This window comes from Oncorhynchus gorbuscha, linkage group LG15, assembly GCF_021184085.1.
Source record: "Oncorhynchus gorbuscha isolate QuinsamMale2020 ecotype Even-year linkage group LG15, OgorEven_v1.0, whole genome shotgun sequence".
Taxonomy (NCBI): domain Eukaryota; kingdom Metazoa; phylum Chordata; class Actinopteri; order Salmoniformes; family Salmonidae; genus Oncorhynchus; species Oncorhynchus gorbuscha.
This window is the reverse complement of record NC_060187.1, coordinates 13617639-13640714: the sequence shown is the minus strand read 5'-3', so window position 1 is coordinate 13640714 and position 23076 is coordinate 13617639. Positions and strand designations below refer to the sequence as shown.

Below are 23076 nucleotides of genomic sequence, written 5' to 3'. Positions count from 1 at the left end.
GAACGACATTTATTGGATATTTCAAACTTTTTTAACAAATCAAAAACTGAAAAATTAGGCATGCAAAATTATTCAGCCCACTTAAGTTAATACTTTGTAGCGCCACCTTTTGCTGCGATTACAGCTGTATGTCTCTATCAGTTTTGCACATCGAGAGACTGACATTTTTTCCCATTCCTCCTTGCAAAACAGCTCCAGCTCAGTGAGGTTGGATGGATAGCATTTGTGAACAGCAGTTTTCAGTTCTTTCCACAGATTCTCGATTGGATTCAGGTCTGGACTTTGACTTGGCCATTCTAACACCTGGCTATGTTTATTTTTTAACCATTCCATTGTAGATTTAGCTTTATGTTTTGGATCATTGTCTTGTTGGAAGACAAATCTCCGTCCCAGTCTCAGGTCTTTTGCAGACTCCATCAGGTTTTCTTCCAGAATGGTCCTGTATTTGGCTCCATCCATCTTCCCATCAATGTTAACCATCTTCCCTGTCCCTGCTGAAGAAAAGCAGGCCCAAACCATGATGCTGCCACCATGTTTGACAGTGGGGATGGTGTGTTCAGGGTGATGCGCTGTGTTGCTTTTACGCCAAACATAACGTTTTGCAAAGTTAAATTTTGGTTTCATCTGACCAGAGCACCTTCTTCCACATGTTTGGTGTGTCTCCCAGGTGGCTTGTGGCAAACTTTAAACAACACTTTTTATGGATATCTTTAAGAAATGGCTTTCTTCTTGCCACTCTTCCATAAAGGCCAGATTTGTGCAATATACGACTGATTGTTGTCCTATGGACAGAGTCTCCCACCTCAGCTGTAGATCTCTGCAGTTCATCCAGAGTGATCATGGGCCTCTTGGCTGCATCTCTGATCAGTCTTCTCCTTGTATGAGCTGAAAGTTTAGAGGGACGGCCAGGTCTTGGTAGATTTGCAGTGGTCTGATACTCCTTCCATTTCAATATTATCGCTTGAACAGTGCTCCTTGGGATGTTTAAAGCTTGGGAAATCTTTTTGTATCCAAATCCGGCTTTAAACTTCTTCACAACAGTATCTCGGACCTGCCTGGTGTGTTCCTTGTTCTTCATGATGCTCTCTGCGCTTTTAACGGACCTCTGAGACTATCACAGTGCAGGTGCATTTATACGGAGACTTGATTATACACAGGTGGATTGTATTTATCATCATTAGTCATTTAGGTCAACATTGGATCATTCAGAGATCCTCACTGAACTTCTGGAGAGAGTTTGCTGCACTGAAAGTAAAGGGGCTGAATAATTTTGCACGCCCAATTTTTAAGTTTTTGATTTGTTAAAAAAGTTTGAAATATCCAATAAATGTTGTTCCACTTCATGATTGTGTCCCATTTGTTGTTGATTCTTCACAAAAAAATACAGTTTTATATATTTATGTTTGAAGCCTGAAATGTGGCAAAAGGTTGCAAAGTTCAAGTGGGCCGAATACTTTCGCAAGGCACTGTATCTATCTAAACAACATTCTCTTCATATCGGACCACCTGTATTATCGGTTTACTTATTTTGATCGTGGCTTTTCCTCGAGGCGTTAAATGTGTCTGTATCACAAGACTGTTAGAAACACTACATAATTGTAATTTGCACACAGAGATTTCCTTCAGCCTTTTCCTCCTGGTCGTCAGCTGAGTACAAGCACATGTCTAGGAACTGTGACAACAATATGGTAAAACACAGCTGCTGATATTAAGCAGGCCTATTCATTATCTTGGTGTTCATCTCATTGGACACAGTGGGGATTATATGCTTACAGCTGGCCCCAAGATAACATTAACCGCTAGCATCCACACCAACCAGATATCATTTTATATCAGTGCTGTACACAGGTTTCAACGTTCACACTTCAGAGATCATAAATGTCCTGAATTCTTCCAGCTTTAAGAAGAAAATACAACTATACAAATGTTTACAATGTGACCAGTAAGAAAACCACTAGGTTCATTATTCTAAAAAGATAAAACATGTTTCTCCAGATGATGTAACACAGCAAAGGTCGCAAAGGTCGAAGGTGACAACAGTCGAGTTCTGAAGGAAAATTGAGTCTTGAAGGTCCTCATGTCTGCAAGATGACTACATGGTCCTTTGAGAATTGACAGTGGTGAAAGTTGTTCCCCTTTCCTTGTCCTCTGTTGTCCCTCACTCCCAGAGAGAGGGAGAGAGTGACGATCTATTTGTCTAGCAGCAGGCTCGCCCTTAGTTTGTCCGGAGTTGATAATCTGCCAAGAAGTGAAAGTAACAGCAATACATTAACACTCTTCTAACCATCATCACATTACTCCTGTACTGTGGCGTCACATTAACATTCAAATTAGCATTGGGGCTCTGGGTGACTGAGATACACATTAGGGTCAGGGTAGTAGTTATTATGGCCTTACAATAACTACTTACAACTCCCTTATCAATAAGTCAACACTACTCTCTCTCTCTATTTCTCTACCTCTTTCTCTTCTGTTCACTCTCTCGCTCTCTCCCTCCATCCCCCTCTCACCCTACCTCTGCTGATCACAATGAAAAGGTGATAGCCACCTTGGCATGCAGAGCAGTGTCACAGAGAACCTAATGGAAGTAAGGCATCATTCAAATCCCTCTTGCCCCAGCTTCAGGAGAGAGGTAATAGCTGGGTTCACTGCCGGGCCGAATGGTGTGTGTGTCTCACCTCCACTCTGTGTTATATAGCGTACCCATGGTAAGGCCTCATAGCCACTTTTCTCAATGATCTTCAGATAGCGTACCTGAGGAGGAGCAAAGAACAGTTTCAGCACATACACACACCAGGGACAACGTTATGGGCAGGCCTTAGGGGCCCTGTCCCGCCCTACCGTACCGCCTTGTCTGTCCCGCCTTGCCTGTCCCGCCCTACCGTACCGCCTTGTCTGTCCCGCCTTGTCTGTCCCGCCCTACCGTACCGCCTTGTCTGTCCCGCCTTGTCTGTCCCGTACCGCCTTGTCTGTCCCGCCTTGTCTGTCCCGCCCTACCGTACCGCCTTGTCTGTCCCGCCTTGTCTGTCCCGCCCTACCGTACCGCCTTGTCTGTCCCGCCTTGTCTGTCCCGCCCTACCGTACCGCCTTGTCTGTCCCGCCTTACCGTACCGCCTTGTCTGTCCCGCCTTGTCTGTCCCGCCTTGTCTGTCCCGCCTTGTCTGTCCCGCCCTACCGTACCGCCTTGCCTGTCCCGCCTTGTCTGTCCCGCCTTGTCTGTCCCGCCCTACCGTACCGCCTTGTCTGTCCCGCCTTGTCTGTCCCGCCCTACCGTACCGCCTTGTCTGTCCCGCCTTGTCTGTCCCGCCCTACCGTACCGCCTTGTCTGTCCCGCCCTACCGTACCGCCTTGTCTGTCCCGCCTTGTCTGTCCCGCCTTGTCTGTCCCGCCTTGTCTGTCCCGCCTTGTCTGTCCCGCCTTGTCTGTCCAAATAAAATATTGATCATTTATTTGAACGAGACCCATACCAACAGAAAGTTCTCTCTCTGAATTTTTCTTTAGTTAAAGTCGCTCTGGATAAGAGCGTCTGCTAAATGACTTAAATGTAAATGTAATCTGATTGTCATAAGGTTCCATGACTTTGTCCACACAGGGCATCTGGACACACAAAATACATTTTGATGATTTTCATTACATTTTGGGTGTTTTATTTAACTTTTGTACACTTGTGGTGTTCCCGGTCAAAAAGTGAACGGTCATTAGAAATTAATTGGTGAGACTACAATTAGTGTATAAAATTGAGTTCAGGCACATGCCCATTCATCAGATGGACACACTTCCTCTCCCAGACCCCCACATGCATGTGTGTTTGAGCACACACACAAACACACACACACACACACACACATCCCTTCTTGGCTTCCATGGCAACCCCCACGGGAACCTTTCCCCAATAGAATATTTCCCCCATGGGAACCACACCTGTTGGCATTCTCACAAACAATCACAACATTATTTCAATAATATATAGAATTTTTCTCGCAGCTCTGGTATATAAAGCTTTTTTGAGGCCTTGCTCACCATTCATTCTGTGGCAGCAGAATCTTTTACTCAAAAACGAGTTGTATGAGCTCAGGTCAATGAGGCCTACAGGCCATAAATAGCAAATAGAAGTTCACAACTTGTAATGTTCACAAGATCTTAAGTTGATAAAAAGATCGAACACAACATTAGTGATAATATATGTATTATTATGGATTTATAATCATCTATAATGGGAACACAGAATTAATTAACATGAAACGAACACAACAGGAGGGTTAAAGCATCCGAGAGAGCGAAACAGCGCCCCTCTGTCTCAGTATGTGTAGACCATGTATCTGATGCTGTGTGGACCAAAAGAGTATGGCATGTCATATTATTTCTGTCCAGACAGCATCAGACACATTTATTTAGATTTATTTATTTAACCAGCTAGGCTCGTTGAGATCAAATTCTTATTTACATCTATGACCTGGCCAAGATAAAGCAAAGCGGCACAAACAACAACACAGAGTTACACATGGAATAAACAAACATACAGTCAATAACACAGTAGGGGGACAAAACATGGTCTAAACATAATGAGAGGGGGAAACCATGCGTTTGATGCATTTGATACTCCAGCCATTACCACGAGCCCGTTCTCCCTAATTAAGGTGCCAACCAACCTCCTGTGATGCAGACCTAAGCTTTTAGGACAAAGACTCCCATTGTTAGGGTGGAGACATCAGCATCTCCTCAATATATACAGATCTCAGGTTTCAGCCTCTTGTGAATTGGAAAGGAAAGTTGGGTGGGTGCATAGTGCCCTGTTAGGATGCTGGATCGTCCTAAAGTAAATTGATGTTTCGCCAAAATTATATATTTACTGTAAATAAAAGCATCCAAAATACTTCACTGGGGAGCATGACTTAGTCACAGAGAGTCATTAGCTTATTTTATAAAAATAGCTGTGGATAGTTTTAAAATCACCAGTGTGTTTGGGAAGCCCGCAATATGGGTAGTGAACGTAACAATAGATTGAGCTGATTGAGTTGCGGCTGTCAGTGAAAAGGGTCTAAAATATATATGTGAAAATAATGTCTTGAGTACAATAAAAAATGTTGCATCAATTGGCGCAGCGGTCAAAGGCACTGCATCTCAGTGCTAGAGGCGTCACTACAGACCCTGGTTCGATTCCAGGCTGTATCACAACATGCCGTGATTGGGAGTCACATAAGGCAGTGCACAATTTGCCCAGCGTCATCCGGGTTAGGCCTTCATTGTAAATAAGAACGTGTTCTTAACTGACTTGCCTAGTTAAATAAAGGTTAAATTAAACAAATCTAAAAGAAGTGGATGGGTGTGGGGCAAAGATATGGAGCTTCTCTCTCCATAATACATGCATATATAGGAAAATGCACATTTGGCAATGTTGATTTTCTGATTGTCTTAAGTGACAATACACCACTAACAAGCTGAGTTTCAAAGTGATTTTTTCTTTGCCTCAGTCAACGAAGTCAGTTGTATTTTTTACATCCATTGCAATGATAGTTCCTCAGTATTTGAAAAATCTTTCCAACACCGATAATTGCCAAGACTCGGTGTGAAAGAACAAATTATCATGATCTGATGATGCCATATATCCAGTGGAAATGTAATAAAAATAAAAACAACAGTTGTCTGTCCCGTGCTCACTGGGGCAGGAAACACTGAGGACCTGGAATTGGCTAGTTGATACAATGTTGCAAGTTACTGGACCCAGTGATAATTTGATAACATGTTTCAGTTCACTAGCAATACGTCAAGTCAAGACAGATAGAAAGGGAGGTAGAGATCAACGTGATTGAAAATTCAGGTTCTTTCATCAGGATATTTTCTACTGTTGTTATTTGTCAGCTTTAGGCCTATGCATTTTACTAAGTTGCCGATGGATGTTAAAGGCCTACTGCTGCATTTGCCAATAAGCTATCTCTGAGTTCTATGCTCTCATTTCTTTATCCGCCAATTGATCACAGTATATTAACGCTCTGACACACGCACTCACACACACGCACACGTGAGTCAGCTCCTTCCAGCCTGTATGCACTATGATGGAACTCATACCTGGCTCTACAAGGGTCCACTTTGATAAACATAGATTTAAGGGATCTGTTAGCTTACCTGGATACCAGATACAGTGAAATAGGGGATCTCAAAGTTGACAGTGATGGGCCTTCTCCCCTCCAGCTCAGTACTCTCCACACTAGGCAGACCAAAGTGAGCCCTCATCATGTACTCCTTCCCCCCCTGTTCAAACATAGAAACACACAGGTATGAGGTTTATTGGAAAACTGGAGCATTTCTCTTCGTTAGAACTTCTTAGGGCTGTGATCCCGTTAACAGGATGATATGACAACAGCCAGAGAAAGTGCAGGGCACCAAATTCCACAAACATACATGTATCTTATAATGTTTTAAATGTAATCTTGTTGATAATCCCACCACAGTGTCCGATTTCAAATAGGCTTTACAGCGAAAGCACCACAAACGATTATGTTAGGTCACCACCAAGCCACAGAAAAACACAGCCATTTTTCCAGCCAAAGAGAGGAGTCTCAAAAAGCACAAATAGAGATCAAATGTATCATTAACCTTTGATGATCTTCATCAGATGACACTCATAGAACTTCATGTTACACAATACATGTATGTTTTGTTTGATAAAGTTCATATTTATATTAAAAAATCTGAGTTTACATTGGCGCGTTACTTTCACTAGTTCCAAAAACATCCAGTGATTTTGCATAGCCACATCAATTCAACAGAAATACTCATCATCAAGTTATACACATGGAATTATAGATATACCTCTCCTTAATGCAACCGCTGTGTCAGATTTAAAAAAAACTTTACGGAAAAAGCAAACCATGCAATAATCTGAGATGGCGCTCAGAAAATAAATACAATTTTCCGCCATGTTGGAGTCAACAGAAACCAGAAATCACATGATAAATGTTCCCTTACCTTTGATGATCTTCATCAGAATGCACTCCCAGGAATCCTAGTTTAACAATAAATGCTTGATTTGTTCGATAATGTCCATTATTTATGTCCAAGTAGCTACTTTTGTTAGGGCGTTAGGTATACATATCCAAACGCTCGTGCAGGTCCAGCAAAACGTCGGGCAAAAAGTTATATTACAGGTCGAAGAAACATTTCAAACTAATTATAGAATCAATCTTTAGGGTGTTATCATAAATCTTCAATAAAGTTCCAACAGGAGAATTCCTTTGTGTCTAGAAAAGCCATGGAACGCAGGTCGATATCATGTGAAATGCACGTGACCAGGAGATGGCTCTCTGCCAGTAAACAGACTCAGCTCTTATTCAGCCCCACAACACAATAGAAGCCTCATTCAAGTTTCTAAAGACGGTTGACATCTAGTGGAAGCCCTAGGAAGTGCAACTTCAGCCATATCCCACTGTGAATTCAATTGGGCCTGGGTTGAAAATCGACCAGCCTCAGATTTCTCACTTCCTGTTTGGATTTCTTCTCAGGTTTTTGCCTGCCATACGAGTTCTGTTATATTCACAGACATCATTCAAACAGTTTTAGAAACTTCAGAGTGTTTTCTATCCAATACTACTAATAATATGCATATATTAGCAACTGGGACTGAGGAGCAGGCCGTTTACTCTGGGCACCTTTCATCCAAGCTACTCAATACTGCCCCTGCAGCCATAAGAAGTTAAGGTTCTTTGTTATGTTGTGATCTACACTACATGACCAAAAGTATGTGGACACCTGCTCATCTAACACCTCATTCCGAAATCATGGGCATTAATATGGAGTTGGTCCCCCACTTTCCTGCTATAACAGCCTCCACTCTTCTGGGAAGGCTTTCCACTAGATGTTGGAACATTGCTGCGGGGACTTGTTTCCATTCAGCCACAAGAGCATTAGTGAGGTCAGGCAATTAGGCCTGGCTCGCAGTCGGCGTTCCAATTCATCCCAAAGGTATTTGATGGGGTTGAGGTCAGGGCTCTGTGCAGGCCAGTAAAGTTCTTCCACACCGATCTCAACAAAATATTTCTGTATGGACCTCGCTTTGTGCATGGGGGCATTGTCATGCTGAAACAGGAACGGGCCTTCTCCAAACTGTTGCCACAAAGTTGGAAGCACAGAATCGTGTAGAATATTACTGTATGCTGTAGCGTTAAGATTTCCCTTCACTAAGGGGCCTAGCCCGAACCATGATAAACAACCCAGACCATTATTCTTCCTCCACCAAACATTACAGTTGGCACTATGCATTCAGCCAGGTAGTGTCCTCCTGGCATCTGCCAAACCCAGATTCGACTGTCAGACTGCCAGATGAGGAAGCGTGAATCAACAATCCAGAAAACGCATTTCCACTACTCCAGAGTCCAATGGCGGAGAGCTTTGCACCACTCCAGCTGACGCATGGTGATCTTAGGCTTGTGTGTGGCTGCTCGGCCATGGAAACCCATTTCATGAAGCTCCTGACGAACAGTTCTTGTGCTGACGTTACTTCCAGTGGTAGTTTGGAACTCTGTAGCGAGTGTTGCTTCAGCACTCAGCGGTCCCGTTCTGTGAGCTTGTGAGGCCTACCACTTCGCGTCTGAGCTGTTGTGGCTCCTAGACATTTCCACTTCACAATAACAGCACAGCTCTAGCAGGGCAGAAATTTGACCAACTGACTTGTTGGAAAGGTTTCATCCTATGATCGTGCCACATTGAAAGTCACTGAGCTCTTCAGTAAGGCCATTCTACTGCCAAATGTTTATCTGTGGAAATTGCATGGCTGTGTGCTCGATTTTATACACCTGTTGGCAACAAGTGTGTCTGAAGTAGCTGAGTCCACTAATTTGAAGGAGTGTCCACATACTTTGTATATATAGTGTACTTTATAGCACTGTAAAGCAAACAAATGGCCTGTTGAAGCCAAACCCCTCCCTACCTGATCTTATCACAATGAAGCTAGCTAGGCCATGCAGTCGTATTAAAACACTCCTCACGTCTGTACTGGTGCAGGATACATCAACAGTGCACAGGACTTCCTTGTTAGGTAAACAACTACAAGAGGACCTGGATGGCGGTACAAATCACATTATTGTGGAAGCACCTCCTCTAAGAGTATGAATTAGGCTGTTTGAGAAGGTTTGAATCCCAAGCAACCTGCCAACACATAGTTTAAAGTACAATACCAACATAGTTACTGTAGTAGGTCTAAGCTGTGTGCTGGAAAACCTTGGTAGAGCATGGATGGAATAGTCATTGTGGTGCTCATGTGAATTTCCTTTCTTTTTCAGCTTCAGACCAATGCTTACTTCTCACTTAAAACATTGTTTTTTGTTTTTAATAAACACAGTCTCCTGCGACACACCACCAATACCACCTCCACACACAGTTATTTGTTTAAACTGTCCATGCGGCTTGTTTCTCAGAGGCAGGAAGGGTGTGGGTTTACAGCAGCAGAGAGAGTTGACAGAGTCATGCTGAATGTAATAGTTAGGCCATGAGGTTGAGTAAAGTATCCTTGTCAGTCTTTATCAATGTGAAGTGTTTCCTCTAGCTGTTATCAGACATAACTTGTCTAACCTCCCCGTGATTCTTCTGGTGGCTGTGGAAAAACATGTTATTAGAAAATGTGCTGCTTCCTGTGAGAATACTGTAGCCTTCAGAATCTGTTAATGGATAAGACCGCATGTTTACCATTTAGTTACTATTTAGCCAATAACAGAGAAGGCTGGTGTGAGGAGCTATAGGAGGAAGACGGGCTCATTGTAATGCCTGGAATGGAATCAATGGAACGGCATATAGAAACCGCGTTTGACTCCGTTCCATTCACTCCATTCCAGCCATTCAAATGAGCCTGTCCTCCAATAGCTCCTCCCACCAGCTGTCCCTGGTCAATAATTACCCATAGTATGGTTTTGAAGAGTACAACTGTGTGAGGGTGGATTGAACAAAGTAGTATCTTAAACACATGGCTACTGTCACAATAATATAGCAGAAGCAAACATTCTATGTATGGGTGGTCCCAGCAGGAATTGAACCCACAACCCTTTGTATTTCAAGCACCATGCTCCACCGACTAAGCCACACAGGACCTATGCTATGGTAATATTACCATACTGTAGCAGATGACCCACGAACAGGGAGGCATTGACTTAACTGCCATCTACAATATGTTATTATTATACTGAACAAATATATAAAAATGCAACATGCAGCAATTGATTTTTACTGAGTTACAGTTCATATGAGGAAATTGAAATATATTCATTAGACCATAATATATGGATTTCACATGACTGGGAATACAGATATGCATCGGTTGGACACAGATACTTAAAAAAAAAAATGGGCCTCACAATGGGCCTCAGAAGTTGGTGGCAGCTTATGGTAGAGAAATTAACATTAAATTCTCTGGCAACAGCTCTGGTGGACATTCCTGCAGTCACCATGCAAATTGCACGCTCCCTCACAACTTGAGACGTCTATGTCATTGTGTTGTGTGACAAAACTGCACATTTTAGAGTGGCCTTTTATTGTCCCCAGCACAAGGTGCACCTCTGTAATGATCATGCTGTTTAATCAGCTTCTTGATATACCACAAATGTCAGGTGGATGGAATATCTTGGCAAAGGAGAAATTCTCACTAACAGGGATGTAAACAAATTTGTGCACAAAATATGAGAGAAATTAGCTTTTTGTGGGAATGACACATTTCTGGGATGTTTTATTTCAGCTCATGAAACATGAGACCAACACTTTACATTTTTGTTCAGTGTAGTAATGTTTAGTTCATCTCAGTGACGTTAGCTACTTACAGGGAAGGACTTGATGTTCCACTGCACCTCGCTCTTCTCGGGAAGATACTTGCAGCTGCCTGTGCTCGTCTTGAATTTGGGCGAGTCTGCATCGCTGGGCACAGGTACCATGATGGCCACATTGTTGGCAGTGGAGCGACTCTTAAACTGACTCCTGGCCTGTGGGGTGGAGGTGAAAGGTCAAACGGTCACAGGGTTACCAGCAGAGACGTGCAATGCTGGAAAGAAAGGATACAGTCATCAAGAAGAAACACAGAGGTTATTGTATGAAGACTTCCTTGCTTAATGATTAACTCATAGCATCTAAAGTTAAAGGTTGAGGAAACAGTCCCAACCCAAACATTGTCCCACATTGCAGCCAGGGTTCATAGGAAAGCCAATGTTGGAGCCATGCTAACATGGTGCGGATGATGGTGGACATCCTTTACCTTAACCTTGATCTCCACTCGGCTGTGGGAGAACTTCTCAATCACACTCTCAATCCATATCAGAGGCTTCACCTGGCAGACAGAGGAGAGGAGAGGAGAGAAGGTTAACATGGAGCAAAGGAGATGTGTGCACGTGTGTGTGTATGTGTTCTGCTGACCGTGGTGTTGAGGCGGTAGGACATGAGTTCGGACTCTCCGTCGGGGGGGATGAAGGAGATGGTGCGGTCGTTCTCGAAACGGGACAGACGGACACATTGATGGAACTTGACATCCTCCAGCTCTACCGTCTTACTTTTCTCTCCTGACAGGACAGGTAAGGGGGAGGGGTTATTGTACGGCTATGTCCTAATACACAGCGCCTGACAGGTGCACATTGGATCAGTGCGAAATATCCATAGGAGTCCATAGAAGTTTTCCAGTCTCAGTTCAAATACTGTACAGTCTTATATGCTTCAGATACTAAATAAAAAGTATCCTGTAGGTTCCATTGTCATCCTTCCTGATCAGAAAACACACCACGGGTTCTTCTTCGTAGGTACTTTATAAAGAGTTCAATCGATCATAGCTGTTGTAAGAGAACGTTTTGGAAGAACATCCACTTCAGGAGTGGGTTAGAAAACAATGACCTGGCAATGTGGCTGTGTACTGTGGTGAGCAAGCCTAATGTTCCCGTTGCTTTCCTGAACACATAGAAAAAGGCCCAGCAGAGCTGCTGTTAAAAGTTCTTAATGACTCTGGGCCCCTCATGAACCCAGGTAGAATGAACCCTGTCCACACAAAGGTGACGGAGTTTGACCGTGTGTGTGTGTGTGTGTGTGTGTGTGTGCGTGCGCGCGTCCGCGTCCGTGCGTATGTGTGTGTGTGTGACATTTCAATGTAAAGCCCCATCCTCCAGGGAGAGCTAGCGTCTAGTCTTTGGAGATCAGAGACCTAGCAGGCCTATCAGATCATGACATCCCAATAGGTTAGCCCTTTGAAGCGCTACTCTCCCCAATATACTGTAAGTATGGTCCCCCTAGTAGCATCATTACTGAGAGATTGTGGAACGGTCAAAAAGGAGGCACAGTCATGTTTAGGCTCTAAGGGGGTGGAGGGAGAGAGAGATGCCAGACGTAGAAGGGTTCAGGTTATCACACTGTCCCCTGTGGTTCACTATCTCCCTAACAAGGCAACAAAACAGTCATGTGTCCATATCACAGAAATGAATCCCGTGTTTTATTCGTTTTCACAATTTGATCTGTTTCAGCTCTCATTTCTCAAAGCCTACTTCAAAACTCTCCCTGTAAGCTCATGTGATTTTCTTTCCTGTATGTATCATTAGCATGATTTCCCCATACCCAGATTTGACAGCCCTGACTCTCCAACAGTATCTTCTTCATGTGGAGTGACATTAACATACTTTGACCAGAAGAGGGTGCTGTTTCACCCACACAAGGCTGTTTACAATGTAGCAAGCCAGGACAGACATTAATAAAGATGACTTCGTAATCAAAACACACCTTTATGGTTCAAAATTACTTGTCCCAAATTCAGGATTTTAGTAGGATCCCTCGAAGGCATACATACATATGCATGTTATGCAAAAACAAAGTGCAATATACATTTTGGGAGAATAATTAATGTCACTTCTTTCTCTGATTATGGGAAAGAGAAAGGGGGATACTTAGTCAGTTGTCCAACTGAATGTATTCAACTGAAATGTGTCTTCTGCATTGAACCCAACCCCTGTGGATCAGAGAGGTGCAGGGGGGGGGCAGCCTTAAAACACACCTATGATGCCTGGGGAACAGTGGGTTAACTGCCTTTGTCAGGGGGAGAATGACAGATGTTTTACCTTGTCAGCTCGAGGATTCAATCCAGCAGCCTTCGGGTTACTGGCCCAACATAAGCTACCTGCTGCAATTTGATACATTTTTTCTTTATTTAACTAGGCAAGTCAGTTAAGAACAAATTATTATTTTCAATGACGGCCTAGGAAGAGTGGGTTAACTGCCTTGTTCAGAGGCAGAATGACAGATTTTTACCTTGTCAGCTCAGGGATTCGATCTTGCAACTTTCCAACGCTGTAACCACTACGCTACCTGCCGCCCCAATAGGGAGAGTGCAGAAGCCCATTTTGCATACTCTTGTTTATCTATCCATTATTTGTAGGAGTACTTTTCTTTTTCTATTCCAGACATGCCACTTCACTACCAGGCCGTAGACTGCATGTGAGGAGCCGTCCATCTTTCATCTGCCGACAGCAGCAGTAGCCTGGGGGAGGGATTAGCACCGGGGCTACCAGGGAGGGATTAGCACCGGGGCTACCAGGGAGGGATTAGCACCGGGGCTACCAGGGAGTGATTAGCACCGGGGCTACCAGGTAGGGATGGGAGGCAGGGGGGTGTAGGTAGGGATGGGAGGCAGAGGGGTGTAGGTAGGGATGGGAGGCAGAGGGGTGTAGGTAGGGATGGGAGGCAGAGGGGTGTAGGTAGGGATGGGAGGCAGGGGGTGTAGGTAGGGATGGGAGGCAGGGGGTGTAGGTAGGGATGGGAGGCAGAGGGGTGTAGGTAGGGATGGGAGGCAGAGGGGTGTAGGTAGGGATGGGAGGCAGAGGGGTGTAGGTAGGGATGGGAGGCAGAGGGGTGTAGGTAGGGATGGGAGGCAGAGGGGTGTAGGTAGGGATGGGAGGCAGGGGGTGTAGGTAGGGATGGGAGGCAGAGGGGTGTAGGTAGGGATGGGAGGCAGAGGGGGTGTAGGTAGGGATGGGAGGCAGAGGGGTGTAGGTAGGGATGGGAGGCAGGGGGTGTAGGTAGGGATGGGAGGCAGAGGGGTGTAGGTAGGGATGGGAGGCAGGGGGTGTAGGTAGGGATGGGAGGCAGGGGGTGTAGGTAGGGATGGGAGGCAGGGGGTGTAGGTAGGGATGGGAGGCAGAGGGGTGCAGGTAGGGATGGGAGGCAGAGGGGTGTAGGTAGGGAGGGATGGGAGGAAGAGGGGTCTAGGTAGGGATGGGAGGCAGAGGGGTGTAGGTAGGGATGGGAGGCAGAGGGGTGTAGGTAGGGATGGGAGGCAGAGGGGTGTAGGTAGGGATGGGAGGCAGAGGGGTGTAGGTAGGGATGGGAGGCAGAGGGGTGTAGGTAGGAATGGGAGGCAGGGGGTGTAGGTAGGGATGGGAGGCAGGGGGTGTAGGTAGGGATGGGAGGCAGAGGGGTGTAGGTAGGGATGGGAGGCAGGGGGTGTAGGTAGGGATGGGAGGCAGAGGGGTGTAGTAGGGAGGGATGGGAGGCAGGGGGTGTAGGTAGGGATGGGAGGCAGAGGGGTGGAGGTAGGGATGGGAGGCAGAGGGGGTGTAGGTAGGGATGGGAGGAAGAGGGGTCTAGGTAGGGATGGGAGGCAGAGGGGTGTAGGTAGGGATGGGAGGCAGAGGGGTGTAGGTAGGGATGGGAGGCAGAGGGGTGTAGGTAGGGATGGGAGGCAGAGGGGTGTAGGTAGGGATGGGAGGCAGGGGGTGTAGGTAGGGATGGGAGGCAGGGGGTGTAGGTAGGGATGGGAGGCAGGGGGTGTAGGTAGGGATGGGAGGCAGGGGGTGTAGGTAGGGATGGGAGGCAGAGGGGTGTAGGTAGGGATGGGAGGCAGGGGGGTGTAGGTAGGGATGGGAGGCAGAGGGGTGCAGGTAGGGATGGGAGGCAGAGGGGTGTAGGTAGGGATGGGAGGAAGAGGGGTCTAGGTAGGGATGGGAGGCAGAGGGGTGTAGGTAGGGATGGGAGGCAGAGGGGTGTAGGTAGGGATGGGAGGCAGAGGGGTGTAGGTAGGGATGGGAGGCAGGGGGTATGGAGTTAGTTGGGCAGGATTGGGAACAAACTAAGATATTGAAGGTTGAGGATTTGGGCATGGAAGGTAATTGTCCATATTATCTGTGACCACATCTCTCCAGAGATGAAGAGTCCAATTATTTGGGTTGGGGATCTTGTCCCGGCTATGATTGTCCTTACCTTTTGGTGTGTGTCTGTGTACTTGTGAGTCAGTCTGTGTGTATACTGTGTACAGCATAGCCACGGAAAGATATTGAGTTGGGTGTATAAAAATCCCTTTATAATAACGTATTCTATTATCGTATTTGCCTAGTTAAGAAGAAGTATTTTTAGGAGGGTCTGGAAAATATGGTAGTTTATAAACGCATTTCATGTCATTCTGGGATTCTATGGTTCTAAAATGAATTTAGTTTTAAGAAACCGGGCCTTGGTCTTGACCTGGCTCAGGGCCAATAAAAATAAGGGAAACAATATATCAATATTATAGGCTGCAGTAAGCTACTGAATCAACTGTCCAGTGGCACAGACTTACCCAATGATGAAGATAGCATGAATGTGCATAACCCAGGCTTCTCACCGTACCGGTGATGGTCTCAAGAGAGGCCAGAGCTACTTTGAAAAACAGTGCTGTTCGTCTGAGTTGAGAAGAAAAAGAACTGGTAGCTTCTCCTGACAAACTAATCTTCTATTTTCAGCAGTAGCCATTCGCTTTCTAAACATACTTCCTGCAATTATATTTAGACATTTGTGAAAGTCCTTTAACTATTCGCTGACGGAGTAGAGAAATAGAATGCATGAAGTGCCCATTCAAGTTAGAACTGAGCATATCCATGAGTTTACCAGTCAAATTACCAGAGTGAGCCTCCTGGGTGGCGCAGCGGTTAAGGGCGCTGTACCGCAGCGCCAGCTGTGCCGTAACTGGCCGCGACCGGGAGGTCCGTGGGGCGACGCACAATTGGCCTAGCGTCGTCCGGGTTAGGGAGGGTTTGGCCGGTAGGGATATCCTTGTCTCATCGTGCACCAGCGACTCCTGTGGCGGGCCGGGTGCAGAAAGCGCTAACCAAGGTTGCCAGGTACACAGTGTTTCCTCCGACACATTGGTGCGGCTGGTTTCCGTGTTGGATGGCGCTGTGTTAAGAAGCAGTGCGGCTTGGTTGGGTTGTGTATCGGAGGACGCATGACTTTCAACATTCGTCTCTCCCGAGCCCGTACAGGAGCTGTAGCGATGAGACAACATAGTAGCTACTAACAATTGGATACCACGAAATTGGGGAGAAAAAAGGGGGTAAAATTAAATAAATAAATAAAAATGACCAGAGTGAGATTCCAAAAGCTAGCACATTTGGTTCCTTGGAAGTGGGAATGTACATTTTTGGTTTCACATTGGTTCTGGGAATAAAGCCATATGTTTTCTGTAAGTTAAAACTGAACTTTTTCTTAAACGTTGAATAGAAGTGAAAATGTAGCCTGTTTTGGGAATGAACATTTTTAGGTTGCAGGGAGGTTCTGAGAAAACAATTCTATGGTGCCCTTCAAATGTTCCTTGGTGGTTTTATTAACGTCCCAAGAACAAAAATGCTAGGTTATTTGAAGGTAATTAAATAACATTCTGAGTATCTTTCAATGAAACTTTTGATAACACTGCTAGCTTAGTTTAACGTTGTTTAACTCCAAGCACAGATAGGACACATTAATTATGCAAACACATTCTTTTTTTATCTTCTGCTCTCTATACATGGAATTAGTCCACTGCGCCACTAGCATGGAGCTAGCCTGCCATGTTTTCTGAACTCATTACATAGCTGTTCATTTTTGTCTATTCAAAACAGACCCCATTTCAAAGGAAACAAGCACTCATTAAGATCAGGTGTGGCCAACACACGTAACAAGATTGAGGATAGAGAGAGTTTTGTTGATGCTGAGAACGAAATGGACTGTAATATGTTTTTAAATAGCATTCTTAGAACGTTCTTTGAATTTGACTAACGTTTTCTTAATGTTCTGAGAACACGACTTTAAATTGAATCGTGAAGAAACCGGGCAGAAAATGTTACGCTGAAATACTGAAATTCCAACAGAAGAACGTTGTTTCTTAACGTTCTCTGAACAATTTGAGAACATGACTTTAAAACATTACCATTTTGGAAACATTATTTAAATGTTTTGTGGGGGGGGGGGCACCTCAGCACCCCTACTTCCCACGGCTATGGTGTATAGACATTATACTGTAGGTGTTTATACTCACGTCCTGTGATTTCAAAGAGCACTTTGTCATTGAGGCCCAGTCTGAGTTCAGGCATCCCAGACAGGACCACCTTGAGCTTGATGCTGCCCACGATCTCACTACGCAGGACAGTGCCGGTAGCACTCACCTACAGGGAGGGTTACAGACAGCAACAAAATATTAATCACAAAACTCTGATTTTGACAAGGAGGAACCAAGGATGGCAGGTTTATATGAGGTTAAGGAAGGTGTTTGAGACTGAACATGATAAAGTGGCTTGTCACAAAAAGGGAGCTCAGAGATCTAGCTGTCCAGTTTAATGATAATGTGGCAATAGAGGCCCATCAGACCTGCTCTTCCTTACAATCAGTTATCAGCCATGTCTCTGTCTGTGACCCCTGGGATACATCAGGGGCTCAGGGGGCTGGTTACGTGCCAAACCAAAAGGTTGTGGCCACATGGGTGTCCCGGTGTAACAACGTTAGCACAAAAAACGGAGGATTGTTGTAAGACAGGAAATCGGAAATCATTTCCTCTCATTTTCGATTCAAGGAAGTGGAGAAACGGTGTCTGGAAGAACCTTCTCATACAGCTTACTGTAAACCTGACCTTGCTTCTTGGCCTGTCCATTCTAAATAATGATCACTCTAAATATATATCCAACTCTTAGAAATCAAATTTGAACAAAAATGTATCTATCCTGAGTACGCAGACCCACTGCGGCCCCTCATGATGAGATACGTTTCTTTGTGGCCACCACCTCCAAAGTTTCCTATCATTGGTATACAGTAAACGGTGTGTACAGTAAAGTGTATGACTATGTACTCTTAGGAATGTACCTGGGAATGTTTACCTTTACTCAAACAATTTCCTGGTTTAGGTCCAATGCAGCCATTTTGATCTGAATATAATTTCTGGGTAACAATTAAGTACCTTACTGGGATTGTTTTAATTTAAAATGGTCAAAACGAGGGGGAAAAAAGTGCTTCTTAACAAAGAGCAATTTCTCAAGCAACATTTTATGCTAGGGCTGTCTGCGAGTGGTGTGAGTGGGGAGGGGGGAAGCGCAACAGGTGGCCTTGCGTTAGAGCATTGGGGCAGTAACCAAAAGGTTACTGATTCAAATACCCGAGTCCGACAAGGTGAATAACCTGTTGATGTGCCCTTGAGCAAGGCACTTAACCCTAATTTGCTCCAGGGGTGCCGTACTATGGCTGACCCTCTAAAACAACACATTTCAATTCACCTATCAGGTGTACGTGACAATAATATATTTTTAAACTCTAAACTAGCTGTTATTGGCAGAGAGTTTTGGAACTATTTGTTAATAGTCTATTTACTAATTTACCGCCTGGTGATGTCACCAGGCAGGCCAAATCTTCATCCCTCCAAAACAGGCTGAAAATTAAGGCGGTCTTTTCAAAGAGCTCTTCCACTAAAGGGCATTCTCATCATTTTCATTCCAACCTCATAGTGTGGAAATATACACTACCTTTCAAAAGTTTGGGGTCACTTAGAAATGTCCTTGTTTTTAAAAGAAGGACTTGTGAGGCATCTGTTTCTCAAACTAGACACTCTAATGTACTTGTCCTCTTGCTCAGTTGTGCACCGGGGCCTCCCACTCCGCTTTCTATTCTGGTTAGAGCCAGTTTGCGCTGTTCTGTGAAGGGAGTAGTACAGAGCATTGTACGAGATCTTCAGTTTCTTGCCAATTTCTCACATGGAATAGCTTTCATTTCTCAGAACAAGAATAGACTGACGAGTTTCAGAAGAAAGTTATTCGTTTCTGGCCATTTTGAGCCTGTAATCGAACCCACAAATGCTGATGCTCCAGATACTCATCTAGTCTAAAAAAAGGCCCGTTTTATTGCTTCTTTAAATCAGGACAACAGTTTTGAGCTGTGCTAACATAATTGCAAAAGGGTTTTCTAATGATCAATTAGCCTTAAAATGATAAACTTGGATTAGCTAACACAACGTGCCATTGGAACACAGGAGTGATGGTTGCTGATAATGGGCCTCTGTACGCCTATGTAGATATTCCATAAAAAAAATCTGCCGTTTACAGCTGCAATAGTCATCTACAACATTAAATGTCTACACTGTATTTCTGATTAATTCAATGTTATTTTAATGGACAAAAAAAAGTGCTTTTCTTTCAAAAACAAGGACATTTCTAAGTGACCCCAAACTTTTGAACGGTAGTGTATATAAAACACAGGTAATTCTAGTTTTTGACTGCACTGGGCCTTTAATCTATTGTCTGTTCGTCTTACCCTACACACAAATCAGTTACGCCACACAAAGCAGGACCAGCTGTTTTATAATCATACTACTGTCCCAACTAGTCACTGTCACCCGTCATCAGCAGGTTATTACTGAGTAATAATAATAATATAATATATGCCATTTAGCAGAGTACAAGCCATATACAGTATAGTGTACAGTCTGTACTCTATACAGATACATCACACATTCAGAGGGTTAAAAGATGTGTGGAAACTTATGACTTGGCTAGTGTTCTTTAATAATTATTGTTTACTAGAGGTTTCCCCTGTTTTTCTATTGAGCAGTTTCTTACTTTAGAGTTGCCATGACTTTATCTTCACAGTCAACAGGTAGAATAGAAACCAAACGAGATCCCATTAAAGAGGCTTCTCACCAGTAGGTTGACGGACTCGATGACGTCCATGAACACCTCGTTCTTCCTGTACTTGATGCCCTCCGACCTCCAGGACACAGCGTTGGTGACGGTGGCGGGGGGGCGAGGGGCGCCCACATCCAGTTTGTGACCCTGTTGGGTGATGTACCTGCAGAGAGGGGACAGGAGAGGAGAGGAGAGAGGGGACAGGAGAGGAGATAGGGGAGAGGAGGGGAGAGGAGAGAGGAGAGAGGGGACAGGAGAGGAGATAGGGGAGAGGAGGGGACAGGAGAGGAGAGGAGAGAGGGGACAGAAGAGGAGAGGAGAGAGGGGACAGGAGAGGAGAGAGGGGAGGGGAGGGGAGAGGAGAGAGGAGAGAGGGGACAGAAGAGGAGAGGAGAGAGGGGACAGGAGAGGAGATAGGGGAGAGGAGGGGAGAGGAGAGGAGAGAGGGGAGAGGAGAGATGAGAGAGGGGACAGAAGAGAGGGGGAGAGGAGATAGTAGAGAGGACAAATACCATGTAGGCTTGTTCAGAGGGGGACAAATACAGGCATCGCTACCTCACTTTCCACTTAGGTGCAAGAACAGAGGAGCAAGCACAAGATGAAAATAAACTCTTGGAAGGACAGTGGAAGTTATTTTATGAAGATATTTGTTTTCTAGGTGATTTCATACCTTGTATTTATTCATTATTGATGAAAGAGCTTATGATACCCCTGAATAGAAAGTTAATTTTAATAAACCTCTTGACTGGAGTAGATAGATTATTGAAAGGATTTGTCTTGGGTTGTGAGCTCGGTAACCATGGTTGTAATTGGAACAAGGGGGTTTACATTGTAATTGTAACGAAAAGACTCAGACTGCGCTAAACTAAACTCTGAGCTCAAATCTTTATTTTGTACCTCAAGTACATCTTGTGTGCTCATTAAATTGGTACAATCTACAATTGCTAAAAACAATCAAGTTGACCTCATAGACTGTCAGGCCTTGCACCCATAGCTCCGTGAGAGTGGTTACATGTCACTAGCCCGATCCCATTGTGCCTTTAAACACAGCAGACCTTGTATGACTATCGTCTCCTACTGGCTGTACTATCAGTAACGTATGCTGCAGTGCTGAGTTGTACAACAGGCAGAGATATACTGTTCTGAGAGAGGCTTGTTGTCCTCCAGGGAGGACTGGGTGTCTGAAGGGATGATGTGATGAGATGGGGTGTGGGTAGGAGGGAGAGGATGTACCTCCAGTATGCAAACGTTACCATCTGTGGGACACCTGCCTTTGCCTCTCTTTATATCTCACTGACAAACAACCAGGTGACAGACAGCAACACCATCTACTTCCTCAAATACACACACACACACACACACACACACACACACACACACACACACACACACACACACACACACACACACACACACACACACACACACACACACACACACACACACACACACACACACACACACACACACACCTGTAATCCCCCCTGATAGATCTCTTCTGCCTGCATCTCTCCAAGCTCCCCCTGGGGTAATGAGACAGATTGATCCATTCTCCATCATGGAACCTTCTGATGCTTGCCGAATTTCTCTCCTCCACTAAACCTTCTCCGGGCTCGTCTGAGAAACCCCCTCTCCTCCACTAAACCTTCTCTGGGCTCGTCTGAGAAACCCCCTCTCCTCCACTAAACCTTCTCTGGGCTCGTCTGAGAAACCCCCTCTCCTCCACTAAACCTTCTCTGGGCTCGTCTGAGAAACCCCCTCTCCTCCACTAAACCTTCCCCGGGCTCGTCTGAGAAACCCCGTCCTCCACTAAACCTTCTCTGGGCTCGTCTGAGAAACCCCGTCCTCTACTAAACCTTCTCTGGGCTCGTCTGAGAAACCCCGTCCTCCACTAAACCTTCCCCGTGCTCATCTGAGAAGCCCCCTATCACTCAGATTAGAAGACGCGAGCATGGCTCAAAACGTGTGTCTGCACACTGCACAGGCACCGAAAGATGACGCCCAAAATTGACCAAGAAATTACAAAACACTGGTTTGATTTCACCACTGCACTGTGTTTTACGATAACCCACCTCAAGCAGGGAGATCATTTCATCTCAACACCTCATCACGACTCACAGAGAGTGGAAAGAGATGAAAGACAAGCGGGCTTGTTTGGTTTGGTCCTGATTCTTCTCAGAAATGCTAATGAGTCTATCCGAGAGCAGAGTTGGCGGTAAATCGACAGATTAGCATAAGAATGTCATGTCAGTCATACTACGAAACAATACACACAAACATACTCATTGTCTAACATACACACACAGGGGAAGACAAGGGAATGGTTGGCAGGTCAGGTGGGTAGTGTTTTAAGGGGGGGGTGGAAGAGCCTAATTGGGGGAGAAGAGGGCGAGGATGGAAGTACGCCGGGATGAGGTGGGGTGGGGTGTCTCCTTGGCAAAACGATGATCGGAACAGAGCTCGTCTGTCTGGAGTGTCGAGTGCAGCCAGCTGACGGCGGTATTGTGTGTGTGTGTGTGTGTGTGTGTGTGTGTGTGTGTGTGTGTGTGTGTGTGTGTGTGTGTGTGTGTGTGTGTGTGTGTGTGTGTGTGTGTGTGTGTGTGTGTGTGTGTGTGTGTGTGTGTGTGTCAATGGAAGACAGTCTAGCGATGATCAGCCCTATTCAGGCCCATGGACACAGACAACATAGACATCACACCGATAAAGGCCTCATCAAACCTCAGGGCAAAATCTTCACGTCTACACCAGACAGTCACCATATTATCACAGTAAACAGTCTACTTGAGCAATTATAAAATACTAAAGTATAGTATGATGTTACAAGCAGGCTTTCAATTGTAAGTGTAAGAAGATGTAATTAAGGAGACATATTTAGCCCGTTGCCGTGGTTGCCTGGCCCTAATTAAGTGAATGCTGAACCTTCTGTCAGAACATGGCACCTTTCCCAGGAGCAAAACAGGAAAACAAATTCCTGTTAAAGAGCTAAACCCTCTGAATCCTGTAGGCTATTGTATACTGTCACTAGCCTGGATGCAAGTATGCTGGCAAGCCATCTAGTTGAAAGGTGTGCAGACAGAGGGGTGGACTAACTGACTCCACTCACTCTTTAGCAGAGAAGAAAACCCCAAAATAAAGTATTTTTAACAAGCTAAAGCATGTGGACCCTATATACTGTAGTTTACATAGC

At 45.0% G+C, this 23076-nt stretch overlaps 1 protein-coding gene across 1 annotated transcript in view; it reads right to left on the bottom strand.

Annotated features, from left to right (window-relative positions):
- Positions 1-1376: 1376 nt before the first annotated feature.
- LOC123997971 (AP-1 complex subunit mu-1-like) overlaps positions 1377-23076 on the bottom strand; it is a 35381-nt gene continuing 13681 nt past the window's right edge. The window contains exons 5-12 of the mRNA XM_046302729.1: positions 19905-20052; positions 17264-17390; positions 11386-11528; positions 11228-11299; positions 10800-10958; positions 6124-6249; positions 2679-2754; positions 1377-2238 (exon numbers count right to left, since the gene is read on the bottom strand). Coding sequence (XP_046158685.1) covers positions 2216-2238; positions 2679-2754; positions 6124-6249; positions 10800-10958; positions 11228-11299; positions 11386-11528; positions 17264-17390; positions 19905-20052 — 874 coding nt within the window. The 3' untranslated portion in view covers positions 1377-2215. The remainder of the gene's footprint in view (positions 2239-2678; positions 2755-6123; positions 6250-10799; positions 10959-11227; positions 11300-11385; positions 11529-17263; positions 17391-19904; positions 20053-23076) is intronic.